This window comes from Carassius carassius, chromosome 17 (assembly GCF_963082965.1).
Source record: "Carassius carassius chromosome 17, fCarCar2.1, whole genome shotgun sequence".
NCBI classification, from domain to species: domain Eukaryota; kingdom Metazoa; phylum Chordata; class Actinopteri; order Cypriniformes; family Cyprinidae; genus Carassius; species Carassius carassius.
Genome location: NC_081771.1, coordinates 10,345,469 through 10,370,819, shown reverse-complemented (window position 1 = coordinate 10,370,819; position 25,351 = coordinate 10,345,469). Strand labels below are relative to the sequence as shown.

At 37.2% G+C, this 25,351-nt stretch overlaps 2 protein-coding genes across 4 annotated transcripts in view; one reads left to right on the top strand and one right to left on the bottom strand.

Moving 5' to 3' along the window:
• The window catches only part of gpr84 (G protein-coupled receptor 84), a 187,338-nt gene that overhangs the window by 69,991 nt on the left and 91,996 nt on the right, over nucleotides 1-25,351 (top strand). The gene's annotated exons all lie outside the window — the stretch shown is intronic.
• On the bottom strand, nucleotides 4,409-25,152 carry vdrb (vitamin D receptor b). 3 transcript variants are annotated; one of them, XM_059570845.1, is made up of 10 exons: nucleotides 23,233-23,944; nucleotides 18,988-19,081; nucleotides 14,129-14,273; nucleotides 13,856-13,986; nucleotides 12,734-12,918; nucleotides 10,454-10,553; nucleotides 9,383-9,569; nucleotides 7,828-7,979; nucleotides 5,060-5,176; nucleotides 4,409-4,965 (listed from the first exon to the last, which is right to left on the bottom strand). In XM_059570845.1, the coding sequence occupies exons 2-10, from the start codon at nucleotides 19,049-19,051 to the stop codon at nucleotides 4,712-4,714; spliced, it is 1,335 nt and encodes a 444-aa protein (XP_059426828.1). In that variant the 5' UTR covers nucleotides 19,052-19,081; nucleotides 23,233-23,944; the 3' UTR covers nucleotides 4,409-4,711. The 3 variants fall into 3 exon arrangements, with proteins under 3 accessions (XP_059426828.1, XP_059426830.1, XP_059426829.1); XM_059570847.1 differs by lacking the exons at nucleotides 18,988-19,081; nucleotides 23,233-23,944 and adding an exon at nucleotides 25,133-25,152; XM_059570846.1 differs by lacking the exon at nucleotides 18,988-19,081 and having other exon boundaries at nucleotides 23,233-23,943.

Below are 25,351 nucleotides of genomic sequence, written 5' to 3'. Positions count from 1 at the left end.
ACCCTTGGCCTGTCCCATTTTTGACTCCCTCCCACTGTTAAAATGTAACTAAGTAATTTTTACTCTGAGTAAATTTTAAATGAGCTACTTTTTACTTTTACTTGAGTTGATTTTTAGACTGGTACTTTTACTTGTACTTAAGTAAAATTTCATTAATGTAATGGTACTTTTACTTGAGTAGAATATTTTTGTACTCTTTCCACCTCTGCAGATTAGCACACAGCAGACACTCTGCAAGACATACCAGCATCATGTGTCTGTCCCACAGTATGTACAACACCTCCATCTAGTGATCATAAAAATAAAATGCAAGAGGACATTTTCTTTCAGTATGAACGTTAACTCGATGATGTTACCCTCATATTTATGCAAATTAATGCACATAAAAAAAAGTTATGGATTATTGTGTAAATTTGTCAGCTTTCTGTTCTATACACGTTTAACAACTAAAATGAATCGATAATAACCTATTGTGAATCTCAAGCATACAATGTTATCATTTATATTCATGGTTTGGTATAATTAACCTTTCTAACAATAATATAGAGTAAGGGTAGAGTGGGGTTAGCCGTCAGTTTTTTTTTTCTTTGTGTGTCCTGTAATTGTCAATAAAGTTAAAGATGTATTCAAAGATCTAATATACTTGGAGAAGTTTATTTTATATTTGCCATGTGGTAATTTATTTTTAATAAGAAACAATCATATGCAGCTATATTTGGTGGGCGCTTTATTAACATATTGACAATTCTTTTTTATTTTTCTAGATTAATAGGATGACACTTCCTACCCCGCCCCCCACAGTATGACAGAAAATCAAAGTAACCAGTGTTTATTATTATATTCTTTTATTGATTTGTAAAACATTTGACCAATATTACATGAAATCAGGAACATGAATTTACAATATGTAAAAGAAATAAAAAGGAAAAATAAACAGGCAATTTTTAACCGTTTCATGAATGGTCATATTCAACTGGTTTTGTCCTGGTGAGCAGGCACACTACTGTTAGCCTGTAAACAGCTAGCATTTGTATTACAGTTTTCCTTATGGTACCCATTCACTCAGACAGAAGTGCTTCTGCACTTATGAGCCATTTAGTGCCACAAACTTTCTATTGATCTCCTGTCCAATGGTGCCCAGACAGAAGAGGAGAGGTAAAGAGCACGTCTCTCTTCATTTTCTCTTTGTCACAGATGACTGTCACCAATTGCAATCCATCATCTACTCCATTTTAGGATTGACCTGGCATAAGGTGTTGACTGTAGAGTGTATATGTGTTTTTGTACGAGGTAAAGTTTGAGCAAGTTTGATTTGCAGAGTAGATGATGTCCACTTGATGCGTCACCGTTCAAAAAGAGAAAAAGAGAGAAGGCCATGCTCTGACAGGTTTTGTGTAATTATTTTGCGGAGCAGCAAAATCCAACTGAGCAGTCATAATAAAGATGGGGAGGGGCCTGAGGATGGCCAACCAATCCCAGCAGCAACTGAACACTGTCAATCATGGAAGTGACCACGCCTTAACAGCTCTCAGCTCTCTTGTGGAAGTGTCTGTCTGTCCGTCCGTGTATGTGAATGCTTCCACGTGTGTCGAAGAAAGCTAAAGATACAAATACTGTACACACAGATAATAATAGTTTTAAAAAATCTGATAAAACAGCTGTTAAGGCGTCTTTGCTGTTAAGCAAACATGAGGTACTGGGTTGTCCATGTGAGCCACTGCACAGCAATAAATACAAACATGAATCATAAAAAAATACAAATCAAATGTGTCTGTTCCCCAGAGAGGTAGTTTGTTATGGTTACATTTTGGACTCGGAAAAGAGACCAACATCAATTTCATCTTCGTCTTTCTCATGTCTCGCCATCATCATCATCATCATCACCATGAATATTGTATATTTTGCAACTGTTTAGACGTGACATGTTCTCCTGGTTTGTCTGATCTACATTTATGGTAAGTGCTGCAGGGATATTCTCACTTATTCATTGTGAAATCAAAACGAAACAAGTAAGTTAATGATTACAAAAATGCTCAAGACTGGAAGCTTTCATAGTTATCCAGTTCAAAATTGAGTGAACACCCTCATCCCACAAAGTACTGAGCAGCTTAGTATAGAGAGAAGGCATGAAGACGATAAAATAGACAGTCGAAGAGAGCAATAATAAGAAGAAAAAAAATTAGATATATATGCCCGCAATGGGCAGGAGGTTAGCATTCAGTCATACTTTCCTATATTTGAATAGCTATCCGCACATAAACAAACAACCCTCTGCCCTGTGCTGCCACCTGTACACTGATACCAGAATATCAAAACTAGTCTACAAGAAAATATTTTAATCTTTTACATTTGCAAAGTAATACTCATAGATATATATAGCAAACCTTCCATATCATTAAATCTTAAGTGCCATGACTAAGTTATTTAATAGTAATATACTGAGGAAACGATAACCTTTTCAATCTATCTCCTTCCCACACAAACACACATTCCCCATCAAGACTGGGATGAATAGGCGACACCCAATCATATTTGAATATACTTGGTGTAAATGCTATACATCGCCCTCACTTCATAAACGCACTCTTACACAGACACACATGCGCACTACGCTCGCCCTTCCGAGCGACCGCAGTTTCCAGGTAGTTAAATTCAGCTTACATGATCATTAAATCATCGACCCAGTTCCGACACCAAACTCAAACCTACAGACAATCTTCATCAACTATGATTAACTCTCATACCACAGAAAAGTTTTTCCTAATGACCCTGAGCCCTGACTGAGAAGAAGATTCATACGAATAAGATGTGATTTAAAAAAAAAAATAGAACGAGATATATAAAGCTTTCTGTAAGCATCAGCCCTCTAATGCGACTCAAGGAGCCCTTGACGGCAGTCTCGCAAATATCACTTACAAATATTGTACACAGTGGAGAAAAAGACTCTTACATACTTAAAAAGCATAAAAAGGTCAATTTAAATTGAGAACTGTGAACAGCTGAGGCCAAGGAGTTGTGTTTGGTTTAGAGGACACAATGCAGGCAGTGGCTAGTGTGATATTAACATGGGGTCCAAAGACATGCAAAAAAAAAGTCTATACAATAAAATCTACTATGTACCATGGATGATATGGTATTAGGTTTCTGCATTTACGGTTTAGATAATAACAACCAGCGTAAGACAAGAATGTGCTGAGTTGTGATATGCTGTAATTAGAATATGCTTTGAAGAACCTCCCTATGCCAACAAAATATCAAATATACCTAGGTAGCATGTAACGCAACAGTTACTGATGATAAAAATTAAAATCATAATTTACTCAGCATGCTACTAAGTTATTTAAAAAATGTGAGAACCAAATAAGTTAGTCTTATTTCCCAATCAAAGCAATACAAACTCGGGTAATAGTTCATTCCAAAATTAAGATTTTTTTAAAAAAGTGACGTTAAGTATTGCAACTATTCAAGAAAAAAAAAAAACTGAATACCATAATGTAATTTGAAGAAAAAAAAAAAAACGTAAAATAATACATAATTGTAATATGGATGATACTGATTATTATTTTAGAGTAATTAAAATTACATCCAGGTATTTTTTTTTGTAGTGGTGGTGGGGGGCATTTTTAGTTTAGCAGTGTAACTTGTGTGAAATGTACTATAAATAAAACAAATTAAATACATGATAAAAAGCATTCAGGGTTTTGTCTCATGATAGCAAATGGAGGGGAAAACTATTGGGGGAAAATGTAATTAGTTGAACTAATCCGAAAAAGTGTTTCTGATGGAAAAAAATTGAGAAATATGTAACCTAAGGGACTTCAGAACATTGTAAAGATGGGTTCTTTAAAAACTAAATCCATGATTCCTGTATGTCTGCATACACACACACACACACACACACACACACACACACAGTTAAACCGCAGTCTTCGTTTACATATTCATCATGACCAGCCAGGGCTGCAGGGTCTCCCTCTGCTAGATTCTACCATTAGCCACAAGAAGCGTTTATATCAAACTCTATTTACACTGATTTGAAAAGGTACGAATATAGATACCTAGTCTTATTTACAGGTTAGCTGAGTGGAGAGCGCTAATGCTGCACTGACCACTTTGCAGAGGCGTCAGGTTATTAGCCAATCACAGCACAGGCAAATAACAGTAGAGAAGACAGCCATTGTTCAGCGACCTATCAGAGCTCTGGAGGCAGAGGAAAGGGAGGCGGAGCTGCCGTTTGATTGGTTAAGTGGCTAGGCGAGGGGGTGAGTTAGAGCTGTGTGCTTGCATTAGTACTTTTAACCCTGTGCATTTAAAGGCAGGAGGTGAAGAGACAGGACATCAGCAGTAGTGGACAGCGCTTTGGGGACCATGCGGAGGTTTAGAACAGGACCGCACACTCACACACTCATCCTACACATGCAGTGTAATACTGTTGGCTATTGATAGCACAGTAAAATATACTGTATCGCGTTGCCACAGTGAAAAACACCAAGACCATATTACATTCTCATGTGAATACAACAAACAAACAGAAACATCTATGGCACTCCCTATCCGAGCTGTAAATGATGAGGGATACACACACACACACACACACACACACTGTCCTGGAAACTGTATGTGTTTAAGGTGATTGTCCGTACATTCACTCCACAACCCTCCGGGTCACGTCGTTTGACCCGCACGTATCGTTCCAATTCGGGTGAAGTTGCTAAGTGACCTGTCCGCCGAACACCTCCAGCACCAGAGGGGTCAGCTGCATGCTGTGTTCGGGCTGGAAAGAGAGGGAGCGGTACTGTTTGGAGTGCTCTTCATTCAGGCTGCGGAGGTCCGCCAGCTTCTGGATCATCTTAGCATAGAGCAGACGCCCCCCCGGGTGATGCGCACGGATGTACGCCTGCAGAATCTCAGATATTCTGTCCTGTAATGCTTCCACACGCTCGTGGTCCTGCACCCCGGGACGGTCTACGAGCACACAAACACAGACAAGTCAGATTTCTGTTTGCATGTATGAAGTCTCAGTCTGTGTAATAAATGCATATGGTATATAACAGCTGACCTGGAGACAGCAGGCAAATGGCCATCAGCAGCACATGTTCCTCCTCATGTAGGTTGAGCTTTTTCAAGCCCACCTGAAACTTCACCAGCGGCTCCAACAGCTCCAGAGTGTGTCCAGCTGCGCCCACAAAATCAGGAGGATTTCATTAGGCTCATTGACGGAGACTAACTACAGGTGTTGTTCATCACATTGACTATGGCCAATGTTTGATAACCAGAAAGTGACTTTTTATTTCATTTTTTGAAAAATATAACTATTGTTTTGTACTTCGTAATATTGATTATCATGGAATAATCATAATTAATTCATCATTAATTTAAACAATTTCATGAAACAATACTTTCATGTATTGATCTATATTTATGTTAACATATACAGTTTAAACATTTAAAATGAATAAAATGAACAAGTATGAATTAACATACAACATTAACTTAAGTAAATGCTGAAAAAAAATATTATTCATTATTAGTTAATCATACCTAATACCTAATGCTTGTGAAGTACTTTTGAAACAAAATGTCAGTTTGGCTAGTTTGTTAATTTTATATTTTGTCAAAGATGTGAATACATTTTTAATTTTGGCTTAGTGTCCATATTTTTTGGAGCCACTATATGGTCCGCATGCATAAGTCCGGGATAGAAAGTAAAATTATTTTAAGAAAAAGATTTTTTTTTTAAATTCACGTGACACGACTTCAGCAAAAATCATCAAACCTTCTGCTAACATCAAATGAATTGCAAATAAAATCTTCTCTTTGCAATATACCAAGTAAACCTTAACAAAATATGTAAGTATTCAGTGTTATTCTAGTATGTTTCTGTGCTATTACAACCCGAATTCCGTAAAAGTTGGGACGTTTTTTTAAATTTTAATAAAATGAAAACTAAAGGAATTTCAAATCACATGAGCCAATATTTTATTCACAATAGAACATAGATAACGTAGCAAATGTTTAAACTGAGAAATTTTACACTTTTATCCACTTAATTAGCTCATTTAAAATTTAATGCCTGCTACAGGTCTCAAAAAAGTTGGCACGGGGGCAACAAATGGCTAAAAAAGCAAGCAGTTTTGAAAAGATTCAGCTGGGAGAACATCTAGTGATTAATTAAGTTAATTGATATCAGGTCTGTAACATGATTAGCTATAAAAGCTTTGTCTTAGAGAAGCAGAGTCTCTCAGAAGTAAAGATGGGCAGAGGCTCTCCAATCTGTGAAAGACTGCATAAAAAAATTGTGGAAAACTTTAAAAACAATGTTCCTCAACGTCAAATTGCAAAGGCTTTGCAAATGTCATCATCTACATTTCATAACATCATCAAAAGATTCAGAGAAACTGGAGAAATCTCTGTGCGTAAGGGACAAGGCCGGAGACCTTTATTGGATGCCCGTGGTCTTCGGGCTCTCAGACGACTCTGCATCACTCATCGGCATGATTGTGTCAATGACATTACTAAATGGGTCCAGGAATACTTTCAGAAACCACTGTCGGTAAACACAATCCGCCGTGCCATCAGCAGATGCCAACTAAAGCTCTATCATGCAAAAAGGAAGCCATATGTGAACATGGTCCAGAAGCGCTGTTGTGTCCTGTGGGCCAAGGCTCATTTAAAATGGACTATTTCAAAGAGGAATGGTGTTTTATGGTCAGACGAGTCCAAATTTGACATTCTTGTTGGAAATCACGGACGCCGTGTCCTCCGGGCTAAAGAGGAGGGAGACCTTCCAGCATGTTATCAGCGTTCAGTTCAAAAGCCAGCATCTCTGATGGTATGGGGGTGCATAAGTGCATACGGTATGGGCAGCTTGCATGTTTTGGAAGGCTCTGTGAATGCTGAAAGGTATATAAAGGTTTTAGAGCAACATATGCTTCCCTACAAACAACGTCTATTTCAGGGAAGGCCTTGTTTATTTCAGCAGGACAATGCAAAACCACATACTGCAGCTATAACAACAGCATGGCTTCGTCGTAGAAGAGTCCGGGTGCTAACCTGGCCTGCCTGCAGTCCAGATCTTTCACCTATAGAGAACATTTGGCGCATCATTAAACGAAAAATACGTCAAAGACGACCACGAACTCTTCAGCAGCTGGAAATCTATATAAGGCAAGAATGGGACCAAATTCCAACAGCAAAACTCCAGCAACTCATAGCCTCAATGCCCAGACGTCTTCAAACTGTTTTGAAAAGAAAAGGAGATGCTACACCATGGTAAACATGCCCCGTCCCAACTATTTTGAGACCCGTAGCAGAAATCAAAATTGAAATGAGCTCATTTTGTGCATAAAATTTTAAACTTTCTCAGTTTAAACATTTGCTATGTAATCTATGTTCTATTGTGAATATAATATTGGCTCATGTGATTTGAAAGTCTTTTAGTTTTCATTTTATTAAAATTTAAAAAACGTCCCAACTTTTCCGGAATTCGGGTTGTATATTAATTATCAATATTTTGAATTAGCTTCTATTTTTAGATTTTCAGTTTCGTTTTAGTAATTTTGCTTTGTGATTTTGTCTTTTTTAAATATTTCTATTTAGTTTCTTTTTATTTTATTTTATTTTATTTCAGTTTTAGTTTTATTATTTTGAATACATCAAACATATTTTATTTCAGTTAGTTCCCAAGTCAACATTTATAATTTTCATTTAAGTTGTAATTTTACTTTCAGCCTTATTTCAATTAATACAAATGTTTTAGTAAACCATACCAAAAGTGCGACCACTGCATGTCAACGCATGAAACAATGCATGTCTGTTTGCGTGTACCTTTCGTGACATCATTGACGCAGTATTTAAACTCGGGTCCTCCACAGCTCCAGCTCATGTCCTCCAGACTGAAAGACTGGTTGGACCGGAGCATGATCACTTCTATAGCACTGGACTTGAGCAAAGCAATCTGATCTTCAGCTGTCAGCTCTCTGAGACACACAAACAGAAACACACGTCAAATGTTGGCTCATGCTGGATTCTGTCAATGGCAGATGTAGAAGGAGTGGGTGGGTACATTCAGCGCGGATAACATGACACTCCTATGGTCACCACAGCAACATGCGGTCCATAATGCATATGCATGTACACACTTTCTGAGGAAGCTGGGAAATACATGGAAGTGCACAGAGGCAAGCAAGAAACATGTACTGAGAGTTACTGACAATCTATAAGGTCAAACCTATTTTTATGTTCCTGAGGAAATTTAATAGATGATAGCATGTCAAAATTAGCCTATTGAGAAAATGATGGAAATTTCCACAAATAAACCACTAAAATGGATGAAAGGAATTAAGAGAACATCCTTTCTCAAAACTAACAAAAATCTTTATTTGAGGCCCTGTGAAATTAAAGGCATAATTTACCCAAATTTGTCTGTAATTCGGTATTGCCATAATGTATACTGTTTTATATTATTAAAGCACCCAGTAATGAAGTGGAACAGATATTTTCTGTCTCTAAAGCATATCAAGTGGAAGAAAAAAAAAACCCTAGTCTTAATCAGCAGTTGCCACTCACTTGCATTTTATGAATCACCAAGGACCATGGTTGCAGCTAAAAAAATCTTTACTGTTCTACTGTAGAAAAAAAAAGTCACCTATATCTTGGATGGTCTGAAGTAAATTAACAGCAAATTTTCATTTTTGGGTGAATTATTAATTTAAGACCTCGTCCCTAATGCATACACTTACACCGTGGTTGTGCTCCATTCAGATGAACGGAGCATATGCATATAATTTCACAGAATGCTCTCATTTACTCAAGTTATTGACTATGTAAAATATTGTTTTTATAGAGCTTTTGAAAACTGGTACATACTTTCTGGTGTTTTACAGTAAAATTCAATACGGCAAAATTCAAAACACTACAGTATTAATCAAAGCTCTAAAAAATAAAATTGTGAAATTTCTGCTGCTGTTTTTGCGCTGTAAAATTTCTTCAGTTTTGTTGAAAAACCAAATTCCTTTTGGTGACTGCTGAATTTCTTTAAATTCCTTTCACTAGATATTCTGAATAAAATTAATTTATGAATTTACGAACAGAAAGTTCTTAAATTTTGCTGGACACGCACAATTCAATTAAAGTTTACTTGTATAGCACTTTTCATGATACCAATTGTTACAAAGCAGCTTTACAGAAAATATTAAGTTATTACTGGTGACTATGGCAGAAATGTACAGTAAGAATCATGCAGTTAGTTACAAATTACATGCAATCAAACAGATGTTGAACACTATTAACAGCAATGATTATACATTTCATTTAAACTTTGTGATTGCAATATTTGGTAGTTTTATATGTTGTTCTACACACACGCACACCAAAAATGTACCTGAATCCAGGAATTATCTTGGCAAAGCCGATGACCTTCTGAATGCTGTAGGAAACCAGGTCAGCCAGGTGAGGAAGCATGGACAGACTGGTGCCCTCATCCTCCTTTGAGTCTGGACTGGAGCTCAAACCCTGCTCCTGATACATCATCAACAGACTGCTCAGATTCATCTTACGATCTCCAGACTCTACAGAGAGAGAAAGAGAAAGTAAGAACAAAACGTGAAATCCAAACAGATGCAAACAAAAGTGATAATTCTTTGCACTGAATGAAATTAATTATTTTTGTGGCGGGCCAGTGGAAATGCTGGTAAGCCAAGTAAAAATCTGAATCAATGGCTCAGCAACTGTGTCCACTTTAGCTTGCACTAGAATCACTGTGAATGTTTACACAGGTAAATATGACTGGTTGAGCAGGCAGCTCAACTCAACCTCACTGACTGTCAGCATACAGTGTTCTGCACTCTGCAAACACCTTCATAACAATAAACAAAACTGTCAACATAGCAGAATAAACTTTATTTACACTTTGCCTAACAAGCAAACAAAAACTGCAAAACAACACATTTTCATACAAAGCGAGTAGACATTAATGTAATGCTGTAATCAACACTTTTCAAGATGAATTAAATAAGCAGCAGTCAGAAAATGAACCTGTTTTTAATATAATTAATTTAATTTAAAAAATCCAGAACAAAATTACTCATAGTGTGCGCTGTAAGATTATGGTTATACCACCCACCCCTAGTACAGAGTTTATAGTACATATCATATTTAAAGCTACAAAAACAACTTGCTGCTTCCAGGATGAGCCGTGTGTGTGTGTGTGGGTACGCATGTGAATAGTCTGTTTGTCATTAGAGAGGCTCTCCTGTGACGTCAAGCATGGTGAGATGGGATGGAGCCTGCTGTGCATTTAAGACATACAACCCCCTAACACACAAACACACACGCCTGTCCGCGCCTCACATTGAGCTGAAAAACATTTCTCAGAAGAAACCTTACATGTGATTTATGTACAAACGAGTGTTTGTGTGCATTAGTTCAGCATGTATACGCATGTGTGTGTCACCTGGAGAATGGCTGAAGGAGTCTGAGGAAGCATCTGATAGTGAATGAAGAGACGCGGCTCGGCTGGCACTGCGTGTAACTGGACCCTCTCGAACTGGAGGCTGCAACACAAAACACGCATAAACATATGAACACATTAGCATGTGTTAGCTAATGTGCAAATAATTAGCAAAATTTGTAAAGTATGCCTAAGAAAGACAGATGAAGTGGACCCAAAAAGTATTTCATGCGAATGTCATGCGACACTGAAGACTGAAGTAATGGCTGCTGAAAATTAGGCTTAGACATCATATGAATAAATCACATTTTATATATTAAACATATACAAACATTTAGAACAGTCATTTTTCATTGTAATAATATTATCACAATCTTACTGTTCTTACTGTATTTCTAATCAAATAAATACAGCCTTGGTGAGCTTTTGAGACTTCTTTCAAACCATTTTTTCAAACCAGTAAAAGACAAAAATCCAAACCCAAACATTTGAACAGTAGTGTATGATCACTTAAAATCATTTTCACACCAGTTGGTTGAGAACTGTCAGTTTTGAGAAAAGCTCTAGACTCATTTATTTACAGATGCCTCTTGGTTTAAAACTGAATGCAAGCAACATTATGCGTCACTGAAGTGTCCAAAAGCTCATTGGGATCAATGTACAAGAACATCTTAAAGTGCCTGTATTATGGGTAATGAAAGTACATATTTTGGTTTTGTACTATGGAGAGTCCCCAACAACAGGTTGTCAGGCACTCATTTATTTTTACCTTACTTGCTCTAAGACTCCCAAACAATTCAGTCAAAATTCATTATTCCAAACCCCTCCTTTGCATGATGCTAATCTGCGGTGATTGGTCTGATTGGTTTCTTTTTTACTTCATCTTGTGAAGTGAAATATGAAGTGAATGTGAAGCCTGATAAAGCAGTGTTTGTGAGAACTTTGTGTACATCGTTACTGGGGAAACTGCTATTTTTACACTACAAAAGCAGCACCTAGTGGCAAAGAATGAATTTGCATTTTGTGGGCAATATGCTAATGTTTCATGTTGACATCAAAATAAAATGGCTTGGGAATCATTTTAAAATTGAATTGTTTCAATGATTCAGAATCAACTCTTTCTTTTGAGAGACAATGGGCCCTATCATACACCCGGTGCTATGCGACACAAGGCACAGCGCAAGTGTGTTTGCTAGTTTCAGTCCGGCGCCATTCGCATTTTCCCATCCAGCGCCGAGTCATTTAATTAGCAAATGCATTTGCGCCTATGGGCGTGCTGGTCTAAAAAGAGAGGTGTGTTCAGGTGCACTGCTATCTTAAGAAGCTGAAAATAGACTGCGTCATAGACCAACTCAAACCTGGTCTAAAGTCTAAAGTCAATGGCACAATATTTTTTTGTTATTTAAAGAGCGCGTTGGTAGAAAATGCGCCTCTGGGCGGGTCCACAGCACGCGTTGACTTGGCTTATTACACACAGAGATGCGCATCACACAAACATGCCAAATATTAAAAACAAAAGGATTTAGAGTGTAAAATAATATTATTGTGTAGGCTACATAAATATTAAAATGTAATGATGGATAGTCATTGCATGTATTAGAATTAGGCTACCTATTTGCAACTCAGCCTATTACTACTTATAATGATGAATGAAAATGGCTAATTAATTGAACAATAGTGCCAATACACACACATATATATTAACTGACTCATCGCACGGAGCTTTGGTGGATTCCTGCTTGTCCTGTAGATGATCTGCTCGCGCGCTTTAACTTCGTGCACGAGCAGACCGGTTTCTTCGCTTGAGAAGCGTTCAGCTTTTCCGCCAACAAATTCCTGCATGTAAATAGCAATCCGCTAGGCGTGAGCGCATCTCGCTCTTAAAGGGAATGGGAGATGACACTCTGGTTTGTTTATTGAATTTTAGGCCTTTACTCATTGAGAGAATAGGGACAACCCATTCCAAAAATGCGCCCCAGCCCACGGACCGTTTTTCCGTCATTAAAATAGCAAAAGTGGATTTGGACACGCCCTGAGTGCACCTGTGCTGTGCACTTTACACTTTGCGTTTAAATCGTTAAAATAGGGCCCAATAACTTTATATGCAGTGCACTTTCAGATTTTAAACTTTGCAGGATGTTTTCAATCACTTATATGTTACACACTGCATGAAAGGTCATTTTCAAAAATCCATAATAGGGGCACTTTAACACTGGCTGAAACTAAGAGAATGGCATACAGAAGAGAGGAAGAGAATAGAGACAAATCAGAGGAATGTTTTACTCTGAAGCGTGAGAAGTCGGAGTAGGAATCGTCATAGGTTTTGTGATGTGCATCCACGAGCGAATCAATGATGCTGCGCTGCTCCTCTGAAAGCCGGGGCTTCTGCGCCTCCCTCTGCGCCTCCTCATCCTTCCTCCTCTGGATCAGCTCCTTTTTCCTCTGAACTTCCTCATCTGTCAGTATAACTGAAGGAAAAAGACGGATGAGCATCATTACTGTGCCCATTTAATATAATTTTATTACAGGTAAAATACAGATTAAAAAATGAGAAATGTATATCGTATGTTGCTCTCCAGTGTTATATTACAACCATAATTCATTATAATTTACTTTAGTATTGTTTGATAGAGTTTAATCAATAGCTTCAATTTAATTCAGTCTCATAGAAATGACAAGGGGGAGAACAATTCCATCAGACCATTTTTACTTGTAGAAATACTTGAAAAAATTGAATCACATTATCTCAATATCTTTTTTCTAAAACCGCTAAATCTTCTGGATATTTCTCTTCCATTTCACCCACTAATCTAAGGATTACTAATTATACATTTTCAGCCTATTTAAAAAAAATACTTATTTTTTATTTTTAGGGTTAAAGCAATATTCAGGTTTACTGCTTTTAAGATTGTTGGGGTTAGTAAAACATTTGCATCAAATATTGCAATTTTATGACTCTGCATGCAATGCTTTTTTTGTTCTTTTTGTTTTTTAAACGAAAAGCTTTATTTTCTGCTGATGATTCATCAAAACACAAGAGCAATCATTGTGAAATCCATAATCTGAAGTACCTTTCACTTTCAATATGATTCGCAAAAGACTGCCACTTAGGTTCATGTGCTCACAAATGGCGAAACTACTTCCTTATACCAAGTATCACTTATCTAACAGCCTTTTCGGGACCTTTTGTGACCGGATCATCTTACATGCTTTTGTTTGGAACAACCTTACAAACAGCATACGATTCCTGCAAAGTCCTTCAAGACTGCAAAAATGACATTTGGAAGCTTTTGAGACTGCAGAGTAAATCAAATCTAAATTATAATTAAAACGTGATGTAACAAAGTATATCTTGGCTCCCAGTAACCAGTGTTCTGAGATGTGTCATGCTGGCTAGTAACTCACACTCTTTCATCATGCCAATATCCAGGCAACGCTTGAGTCTGCAGGCCTGGCAGTGGCGACGGTTATCTTTAGTGATGGTGCAGCTTCCATTAAAAGGACAGGTAAAACTGGCCTTCCGCTTCATACTGCGCCTAATGAACACACACATAAAAACACTAAAAATAGTCTGGCAGTATCACATTGGTTACAGATAATATGTGTTAATGTGTTTCTTAATGAACATCGGTGTAACTGTGTGAATACCAAATTGGATGAGAGAAAGTGTGTGTGTACCTGAAAAAGCCTTTGCAGCCCTCGCAGGTCATCGCATTAAAGTGAAAGCCAGTGGCTTTGTCTCCACACACACCACAGATCCGTGGAACATTACGGTCAAACTCGTCTGGCACTTGAGTGGATGTACTAACGGCTGACTCCATCACTATAGGAGACGAAGGAGGAGAAGGAGAAACTGTCAAACATACAGAGTTGTGCATTTACGAGGATGATGGAAAGAAGAACACAGATTGGGATAAGGAAAATCAAAAAATAAATAAATAAATAACTTTTTAAATAATGATAATAATAAAAAGTGACAAAATAAGATTTATTATTCAAATAAATGCTTTTCTTTCAAGGTTTATATTCAGCAAAGAATCCTGAAAAATACTTTCACTTTTTCCACACAAATTTTCGCCAGCAGAAAAAAAAATTCAACCTTGATAATAAGAACCGTTATTAAAATAATTGAGCGTCAGTAATAACCTATGGTAAAAACTGATGTTAAATCAGAATATTAGAATGATTTCTGAAGGATCGTGACACTGTGGTAATCGCTGCTGTTAAAATTTTTTTTTTTAAACATTAAAATAGAAAATAGATATTTGTAATTGTAATATTTTAGAAACATTTGTAACATTTTCACTGAATTTTGATCAAATGCATGCAGCCTTGGTGGGCATAAGAGATTTCTTTCTTAAACATGACAAGATTTGAATTATTATAAACTTTTGAATGGGAGTTTAGAAACAAAAGCTATATGTCCTCTTTCTTCAGCACAGACTGACAGCATAACAAAACCACAAATCATAACTGACATTCTTTAGCGAGTGTTGAATAATTAAAAGTCCTTTAATAGAGCAATAAATCATTCTGATTAAAGCCATAAGGCCAGTATCACAAACTGAATGGGGGGAAAAACAGAGTTCTTTACATAAGCATCACTAATGTATGCGCATTGATAAAGAGCGTACGAGGTAGAGGGGAATATTAATTAGCTATCAGTGCTACACCATTGACGAAGGGCAGCAGGATTAGACTGGTTGTAGGAGATCGTGCAAATGAAAACAAACAGATGTCAGCTTCAATCTCTCCATCAGATGCCTTTTTTTGAAACGAATATAAAAAAAGAACCAGGTCAGCAAACACAAAATCATTACAGACACACTGAACAACCCAAGAGGTACAAGAGCTATGCTGAAATGAGTCAGAGGTCAAAGTGACACACCAACTCAAACAGCTAAAAAGCATCAGGTGATAAGAACATCGTCACAATAAATGTGTTTATGATAACAGCACGCGATTAACTATTCAACTCTTCAAACTTAGCACTGTCGTAATACATGGGACCAGTAATAAAGTGGAGATCTATGTGAAAGGTCGCAGGGACATCATGACTCTGTATATATATAAACAGGAACAGCGCAAACCAAATAAGCATAACTAGGCATAGAGGGTGATGTCACGGTTTTCCTGTTTCCACTCAGTGAGTTATGAGGAAATTCCTACTTTTTTTGTGATCTCTTCGCTATAAACATAATCCTTTAGCTGGAAAATATGCTAAAAGTTTCACATATGGCAAGTTTACCTACTTTACATTTACATTTAGTCATTTAGCAGAAGCTTTTATCCAAAGTGACTCACAAATGAGGACAATGGAAACAATTAAAACCAACAAAAGAGCAATGATATACAAGTGCTATAACAAGTCTCAGTTAGCTTAAACGCAGTACACATAGCAAGGTTTCTTTTTTTCTTTTTAAGAAAACAAGCTGTTAGTAAATTAATACAGTGCAAGTCTAAAATGGGGCATGTTTTTTTTTTAAAATTGAAATAAAAAGAATAGAGAGTGCTAGAGTTAGAAGGGCACATAAAGATGGAAGAGATGTGTTTTTAGCCAATTCTTGAGGATGGCTAAGGACTCAGCAGGTCATTCCACCAGAAGGGAACATTTCCTTTAAAAGTCTGTGAAAAAAGTACATTTAGAAATCATTTTAAATTAAGTTAAAACCTACTTTACACACACACACACACACACACACACACACACACACACACACACACACAAGATGTGACCTCTTCAAGATAAAGTTCTCAATTTATTTTAAAGTGCACTGAAAACACACACTAATAAATCCATTTCAAAACACTTCAGCACATAATGATGCATTTCTCTAAACTGGGTTGTCATTTATTCATCTATTCAAAATGTGTGAAACATTTGCAATCCCCGTTTGTGAAGATTTAGTTGGCAGTCAGCCACAAACATGGCACTACTTATGTGCATATTTTTGAAGGTAACCTGCAGATGGACGCTGTTATTTTTCTTGGCTTATCCAGTAATGATAATAATAGTTTATGCTTGTCAATATCCAGACAGATTCAAAAAGGAGGACAGACGCAAGTCGTAATAATAAATTCACTTAAAATAAATAAATAAACAATTATAAAACGTGTTTTTTTATAAAAATGAATGTGAATTTTTAAGTATAGGCGCTAACAAACTGTTTAAATGCATCTGTAATTGCATAAGAAAATATAAAACAGACTGGTACTTATTTCGAATAAAATAATGCAATTCATATACTTTTAGGTTATTTAACTTCATACATGCTTACATAAGCATTTACATCTCGGTGCACTCAAGTGCAGGAGAAAAGACATTGAGTTTCATTATTCTGGATTGTACCTAATTTCTCAAAGGCCTGCGGAAAAAAAATACATATATTTTAAATAATAAAGTAGACTTCGTGAAGTGAGCTGTAGCTATGAATGATTAGCCTGGCTATACAATATAGTCCTCATCAGCTAATATTATGAGCAATGTTCCATATTACACTAAAGTAATCTAAAATGAACTTAACATTTTAAGTCTAAAACTTTGATTTAACAAAAAGACGGAAGGTTAGAATAGAAGAACAGATCGATTAAATATTACTTTTTTCCTGCTAACAATAAAATGTTTAAAGACCAAAACCAGTCATTCTTAAAGCAATTGTTAGGCAAATTTAGTCCTTGCTTTCACAAGTCTCCAAAATCATTAACTGTGTGTGCACATTGAGATTTTGGACTGTGCACATCACATCTCCACTATTCGCATTTGCTTCAGTATATGGCTCTTGTTATCAATGCACACATAGCATGAAGGAGATAAGAGACTTTTAGAAAATGTTAAACGTGTCTTAATTTGCCGGTCAGGTTAATGTTTCGTCTAAAGCCACATAGCATCTAGGAAATCTGAGAACACCTGGGATATTTTAGATCTGGACATGTGAAGACGGCATGACTGACCCTTTGACTGCGGCCTCACTATATGTACAATCGTGATGACCTTTAAGGTAGTTCAGAGTTAATGATTAAACTGACTGAAGCATCACATACTAACAAGTATGTAGGACAAGGTGTACGAGAAAGACTGTCCCTCTTCAGCAGAATGACCTGGATGTGAGTGGCCTGTTTATCATATAAAAGTACATGAGGTACCGCATGACTAAAGTGGAGAAGCTCGCCTTGGAAGAAACATGCACGATCTTTATCTTTTAATCGAAAACGGTTTGAAAAATTCGGTGAGAACTGACATTGACCTCATTTTCGAAAACTTACTAACTCCGAGTCAGAGAGCAAAGTCATTGCTGATAACCACAGATTAGCATTTTCCATAACATATTGCCAGTGGTTATAGAGTAACACAGAGTGCTCATGCTATATAATAACTTTATAACGTGTAGCTATGGTGATACTTCAACCGACATGCGTAGCTATGGTTCCTTTGCAATAAATACTTCTAGATACTGCATAAAGCAGGTCAACTTTGTAACTAACTAGTGTGACATTTAGGCTTAGTTCGGTCATAAATTTAAATAAACACAGAGAAAAGCACCCCAGCTCTTGCAGCAGAGGCTGAGGGGCGCCTGTGTGCAGGACAGGACAGAGATGCTGTCAGGGTTTCATAAACCTTCATTAGCTATGACAACAGACAGAGACAGACTCACGCGGCAGGAATGCCAGGCCTGGCATGGAGACCATGTGGAAAACACAGCAACACATGCAACATCACATACTAAAGGCCTGTAGAAATGTTCTTGCACTTGGAGAGACCCGGCAAACTGGCTTTGATGGCTATGATGGCAGAACCATCAGCAGGCCCATAAAAACAGACAGAGACTTCGAGACTAACTGTCCTACACATTTCCTCCACACATACACGCCAAGGAAATATGTGTGTATGTGTAATGTGGAGAGCCAGTTGGGTCAGTTCGGGTCCAGAAGACACAGAAACTGCTGTTGTCCTCACACGAACCCTCCTGGAAACACAGTGCCAGATTATAACACTGCCACACACTCACACACAAAGTCTTTCTCTCACACACACACACACACATACACACAACACACAAAATTCCACAAGTACACCACACAAATACAAACTAAAACTCATGCCAAGCAACACTCTACGAGGAAATGGTAAAGTCATTTTTCTGTCGGATTCTTTCAGAGATTTCCATTTGAACAGGGTAAAAACATGTAAGTTACGTGAATGTATAAGTAATTGTTTATGCTAGATGTTTAACCACAGGCAGCAATTACATTAACATACCCCTCAGGAGACGGAACAGACGATATGTGCGTTAAAATCAAGCTGGTTTAGATTTAACCCTATGAAATGTGGTAATCCTGAGGAGAAACACAAATTCAATCCGTGTAGGCCAACATCGCATCCTCAAAGGACAAAAATCCCTTCAACATAAACACAACACAAGGAGAAAAGTTCACACAAAAATTTAAATTCAGAAAAAAAAAAAAGTGTTAATTTTAAATTTAAATTTGGAACACATACGATAATATTTTGAAAAATGTGTGTATATTTTGGTCCATACCATGGTAATCAATGCTAACCGAAACTCCTTGGATACCAAAATTCTTCAGAATATCTTCTTGCATGTTCCACTGAAGAAAAGAAAATCACACAGACTGGAACAACACAGGACACAAGATTAGTAAATGGTCACATCATTTTCATTGAAATGAAATGATGGTGAACAATCCTTTTATCACAATGGAGACTGCAGAAGCATCTCTACTTTTATTTTACTTTACTCTCAGAATGTATATTTATTTATTTTGCATGACTTATACAGTTTCAGAAAAGAAGTATAAAGCTGTCACTGGAGGCAAAAAAGCTCAAAAGTTCTACATACGTACACTTTAGGTACAACTAATATGTACTTTTAAGGTCATAATATTTACCATTTTGGTAATATATAACTTTTAGAGTTACATTTTATCTAACAGTGTATATCAGTAAACTTGTAAAATAAGGTGACAAACATGCATCTCAAAATCTTGACGAGACAGATGTATATATATATATAAAAAAAAACATTGTGACGAAGAACCTAAACTGAGCCTCAGCAACATCTACTTCTGACTGGCCAATCATTGCACTCTACTGTCAGTTATTTTTGTGTAACGAACACTAAACTTTATAAGTATATTTTATCTAGCCTGTAAGTATGTAATTAGGGTGACACAAGATCCCTCCACTACCTGATCACTTATAGGCTGACTCTATATTATCCCTAATATACTGTGGTACTATGCAAAGTAACTATAGGATCTTATAGAAATCAATGCTATGGAAAGAAATAATAATAATAATAATAAAAAAACGATCATACATTTTCTGTGTTATTTCAGTCTATTTGACTCTCAGTCAATGTAGGTTTAGTGAAGCCATATATAGCAAAGTCAAGCACTGAGCAAATAGTACCAATCCACAGAAGCCGAAGATACACTGCGCAAAGACATACATTAATCATTCATCATTCCATCATGCTGAAAAACCTCCCCACACTGAACATCAATTATTTCTGAACTGTTAAATTCACCATAAGGAAACAAAAATTATTTAAATCAGATGCAAAGGCAAAAGATAGCACTGTAAAACATTAGCCACAGTAAATAAACAAACATCAGGCCAACACTGTACAAGTTACATTACAAAATGGCCTGAAGTCAAATATAGGCTGTTTACTAATGAGAAATCTTTCTCAGCCATTTTTATGTATTCGTCTTTGGTTACCCTTGCCGTAACGCGACCACTCAATCTGTCCATGCAAAACACGGGGCAAGAACACACACATGACCAGAAAAGTTTAACTGACTCCTCCTTCCTCTTTCCTCCCTTTTCCCTCCTTCCGTACAGGGGGTCTTTCTACCCTGTGTCGAATCCCAGTGGTCTGCATGCACACACGCATACACACACATACAGAGCCAACTTCCCCTTCAATGGGCCTCTCTACAGGGCTACAGTCAAGGCCTCACAGCTTCTGCCTACAGTTACAGAAACTACACACAGGCACACACATTCCAGCCTCTGAAATGAGCACCGCCACAATAACAACCTAAACATCACAATCCAAACAAAAGGAACATATCATCAGTACAACCTACATTAAGGCAGATGTGTAAAAAGGAAATCCAGCATGACACATAGTCAGACTTGATCACGTTTAAGAACGTATTATACAGGTGCATGGGTATTCTGGACTATACTGAACATGTAAACATCCATTACAGGATGATATAGATTTTGCTACTGCCGTCAATACTGGAGCTTGGCAGAAAACAAGTCTACGTATTTTCAATCACTTATCCTGCACTGATAAGACAAACAACAAAAATGAAGAGAAATAGGGGGAAAAATAGAAATGTGTGCATATATGTTGCATGTATGTATAGATAGTTCAAAAGTTTGTGAGATTTATTAATGTTTTTTTAAAGAAGTCTCTTATTCTCATCAAGGCTGCGTTTATTTGAGCAAAAATACAAGAAAAACAGTAATTGTGAGATATTATAACAATTTAAAAGAACTGTTTTCCATTTGAATATATTTTAGAATGTAATTTATTTCTGTGGTGGCAAAGCTGAATTTTCAGCAGCCATTCCTCCGGTCTTCAGTGTCACATGATTGGAGATTAAGAAACACATTATCAATGTTTAAAACAGTCATGCAGCTTAATCTTTTTGTGGGAATTTTTTTGGTTGCACTTTATTTTACAGTACGTGTACTTACATGTACTTATATTGTACTTACAGTGTATTTATCTCAGAAAGTTCTGGTAATACAAGGTAACTACATGGGGTAGGGTTAGGTTTAGGGGTAGGTTCAGGATTAGTACCTAGTTACTACATAGTTATTGTAATTACTATAATAAGTACATAGTATGTACACGGGGAACAGGACTGTAAAATAAAGTGCTACCATTTTTTTTTTTTGAACAAGGTTTACTTGATGAATAGAAAGTTCAAAAGAACAGTATTTATCTAAAATAAACATCTTTTGTAAAATTTGAAAATGTCTTTACCGTCTCTTTTGGTTAATTTAATGTGGTCTTGCTTAATTATTATTTTTTTTTTTTAAAGGACTGACCCCAAACGTTTGTATAGTAGTGTATATACAAAAGACGTAAAAGGAAAAGTGGGTTTTGAAATCTTTCCAGGGTATCACTTTTTGTTACATTGTTGGCTATCTCATACTATTTCCACTCAAATTAGAAAAACGCAACTCTGAATTTGCACAATAGAGCATCGCTAATAAAGCAACCATTTCTACCAATTGCATTACAGCTACACAAACACATTACCTGATACAACTAGTCCTAAGCATTGCAAATCTATTAGCCATTCCAACATGGGACAAGGGTAAACATTAAATTGATTTTAAAGGTCTAACATCAACTTAAACAATTAAAAAAATAAAAGTATTAATGACCAGCCATTCACTTCTGACCATGATTTCTCTGACATGCCCTAACTAGTTGTCCATTAGGAATGGTGGAAAAACGTCCTAGCCCAGTTCAACCGACATGTTAAACAAACTATGCAAACTACAACAGATTCTCAACATACCAACAGCACAATGTGCTTTCATGGCAGTCACACGCGCTCTCTCTCCTATATGACCCACAAGGGCATTATGTTAAAAAATACTGATAAAGTTCAATTTACCTGATATAGCAGGGTTATTACAGTTTATTAGGTTTTTAATAAAGCATTTGTAAAGTTTTACCTTCATCATCAGGCTTTAGAAAACAGATACAGACCCCATCAGGTAAAACACTTAATATGCACATTTTGTTCGGACAATAGGGTAAAAAGGAAGATAACGTTTATTATCAAAACAGCAGAAGATTAACAAGTACAAGAAAACAAATTTAAACATTTGTTTAAACGAAACAATAATTCTCACTTACAATTAAACATTACAGAAAAAAGCAAATGCATAACAGATATAATGTATTTATGTATATTTAAATTTGCACATATGTGAAAATATATGAATGGAAGTTTAATTACATTGTAACTATCGTAATGTGTATTAACTAATGAGCTATTAAACATGTAATTCCACAATGTTTGGTCATATTATCAAAGAAATCAGCAAACACAGACACACACGCATACATACAAAACACGTATTCGATCTGAATCACTCGTACTGTACGTTTTGTTATGAATTAGTTCAGTAAATCTATGATATTGCAGAATTTGGTACAGAAGTCAGCTCAATCCCTAAAGAATGGACTTTAAAAGTGCTGGTAAAACTATAGAAGCGATATTGTCGCTGTGGCTGGGTGATGTCGCAGTTGGAAATTACCGCAACGGATGAGCCGATACGCAGCTATATGCGATCAAACTCATTACAATTACAAGTTTATACATTGCATTAAATATAATTAATGCTTCATTAGCACAAATTTGATCCTTTAAGTCATCCTTCAGAACTAGCTCTACTAGGAGGCATGCAAAGTTTGGGTAACTTGCCAAGGTCGGTGTTTAAATTACATTCAACCAGTGCAACGAGACAGATGCATCAAAGACACAAAACAAATAAATAATCAGGTACTAAAGTGACAAAAGCGTTTTAGTTTAGCAAATAACTTACCACACGAACTCACTCTCTCTCTCTCTCTCTGAATCTCATGTGCCAGGTTAAAAAAAAAACAGTCACTTGAGTAGGTTACCTAACATTAGCAGACTAGCAGCTTTTGTTTTGAATTGCATTAGTGTGCGCACAAGGTTCACTTTGATAATAGTGTGCGTAACTGCTCGCTTCGTACCTGCGTGCAACTTTTCCGATCAAGAGAGATGTGACTTTTGCTGCTTCGCTCTAGCCAGTAACTTGTAAATCTTGTTTTCTTCACGCCGAGAACTTGGCGCCAGCTCACATGCTAGCACGCCGAGAAAACACGCCCACCGCCTCGGCAGCGCAGCCCGCAGAGGGTCGCCTCGCTCCGCGTCCAGTCGCACCGCAGCCCCGTCCTCGCGGTCGAGCCTCTGGAGGAGCTAGTCGACGAGATGCTAACGAATCACGCTGGCTATTGCAGTTTTGCAATCCATCCCGTGCAGATTTAATCGCGAGTCTGTGGATTAACGAAAGACAAAATAATACGACCGAAGAATATCATTCGACTCTGAAAACACTTCCTCCGCGCCCTGTGGGTGATTCGCAGTTTCCGGGCACAAAACAAACTTTGAACCCACGCTGGTTAGGACTGTAAAAATGTTGTACTTGACCCTAAATAGATGGGACTCCGTGTAATTACGCACCGCCCCAACTCTACCCTGTACGGCGGATTTTCCTCCAATAACGGATCAAATACTGTGCTGTGAGCGTGCGTCCGCTGTTTTGGTTGGTGTGACATCCTTTGCCACGCGTGCACTGTTTGGACAGGTCGGTTGTTCGTAAAGCGCGTGGGGACAACTCCCACATTCCACAAGCAAAACACACGAACCCCACTGCATTCACAGGCGAGATGCTGCGCTGCGCGCGCACACTCACGCGCGCGAGGGGTGTGTCGTGACGTCAGAGGCACCAACGAGGTAAACAGTTTGTCCGCATGAGGTCGATCATTATATTTGTGTATAAGCGAACAGTGATGTGTGTCAGGCTCTTCATTCTGCATTAAAGGAACGTGTAATTTTCTCATCATGTTGTTGCAAGCCTGAACGACTTTCTGTCTTCTCTGGAACACAACAGAATGTGCACCATTCATTTTCATTGTATTTATAAAAAAAGAGGAAGAGGCAAGGCTATTCCCTAACATTCCCTCACACAGGGTCGGAAAGGGTACATAAATGATGAGAGATATGAAATTAATAAAATTTACTTTTGCATTTTACTGTTCCTTTAAGAAAAACATAAATTCAACACAAAACAATTTATGGCCCAGCCAATAACCTACTTAACCTAATAGCAGTAGACGATTTCTGGTCTCTACAGTTACCGCAGTAAGTCATGGAAATGTTCAGCCGTCTGTGATGGCCAGCCTATTTTTTTTTTCAATATAATATTTGGGTTTGTAAGGAGATGAGTCCATGTTTTACTTGGGTGTGTCTGCCTGAGTAGTATAGCAGAGGCTTCTGTTTCAGGCCTTGAAGTCTAGCTGTGTGCGTGTGTATGCATAAGAGAAAAATAACATACAAGTTTGATTGTGTTAGTCTGATCACATGGGGGAATTCAGCCCTGTGGCATGCAGTGGGAGAAGAAAGGTTCTGTGTCGTGTTTGTGCACAGGCATGTGAGTTGAAATGATTGATGGAAAATGTTGAGATAGAGGAGGAGAAATGTGATGGAGTGACGTAGTGAGGAAGATCGTAAGAGGCATGAACGGAAGTAAAAGATGCAGAGAGAGGGGCCTCTTATGGTTATCCATTGGCTGTTTCCGTCATCCTCTCGCAGGAACATATGGACTATTGTCTGGAAATATAAAGGGGCACATTTAGGGTACTAAGCATGCTTTGTACTTCCATTTAAAACAGCACCGCAAAGAGAAAATAAAAGAGATATGGAATTGATAGTGTCAGTGTACTATTAAAACAATAATACTGCACGTAACGTGAATATTTTATGTTTAATCTGGTCTTGTGACCTTCAGAAGATTCTGTTGTGGTGTTCACCTATAAAAGATCACTCTCAAGATAGTATAGTAGTAAGACTAAGATAAGACTAAGATCATACCTTTGTTCTTCTCTTTCCATTTCCCGAGTACAAAATGTTCAGACGGTTATGGTGATATAACAGGTCATAACCTCTCAGAGACTACAAAGAACACTGTGGAATGTGCATGTTACTTCATTTTAGGTCAAAGGTCAAGGGCAGCCAGCCAATCGGGATTCTGTATGGAAATCAGATAAAACAAAGCTTAGAATAATTTTGCTTTTTTAAAGCTATACACAA

Excerpts from the sequence above, each read along its gene's own strand:
- vdrb (XM_059570845.1), bottom strand. The coding sequence starts at position 19,051 with ATGCAAGAAGATATTCTGAAGAATTTTGGTATCCAAGGAGTTTCGGTT. Across the intron at positions 13,987-14,128 it reads GGCTGCAAAGGCTTTTTCAG|GCGCAGTATGAAGCGGAAGG; the intron begins GTACACACACAC and ends TGTGTTCATTAG. Across the intron at positions 9,570-10,453 it reads CTCCTTCAGCCATTCTCCAG|AGTCTGGAGATCGTAAGATG; the intron begins GTGACACACACA and ends CTCTCTCTGTAG.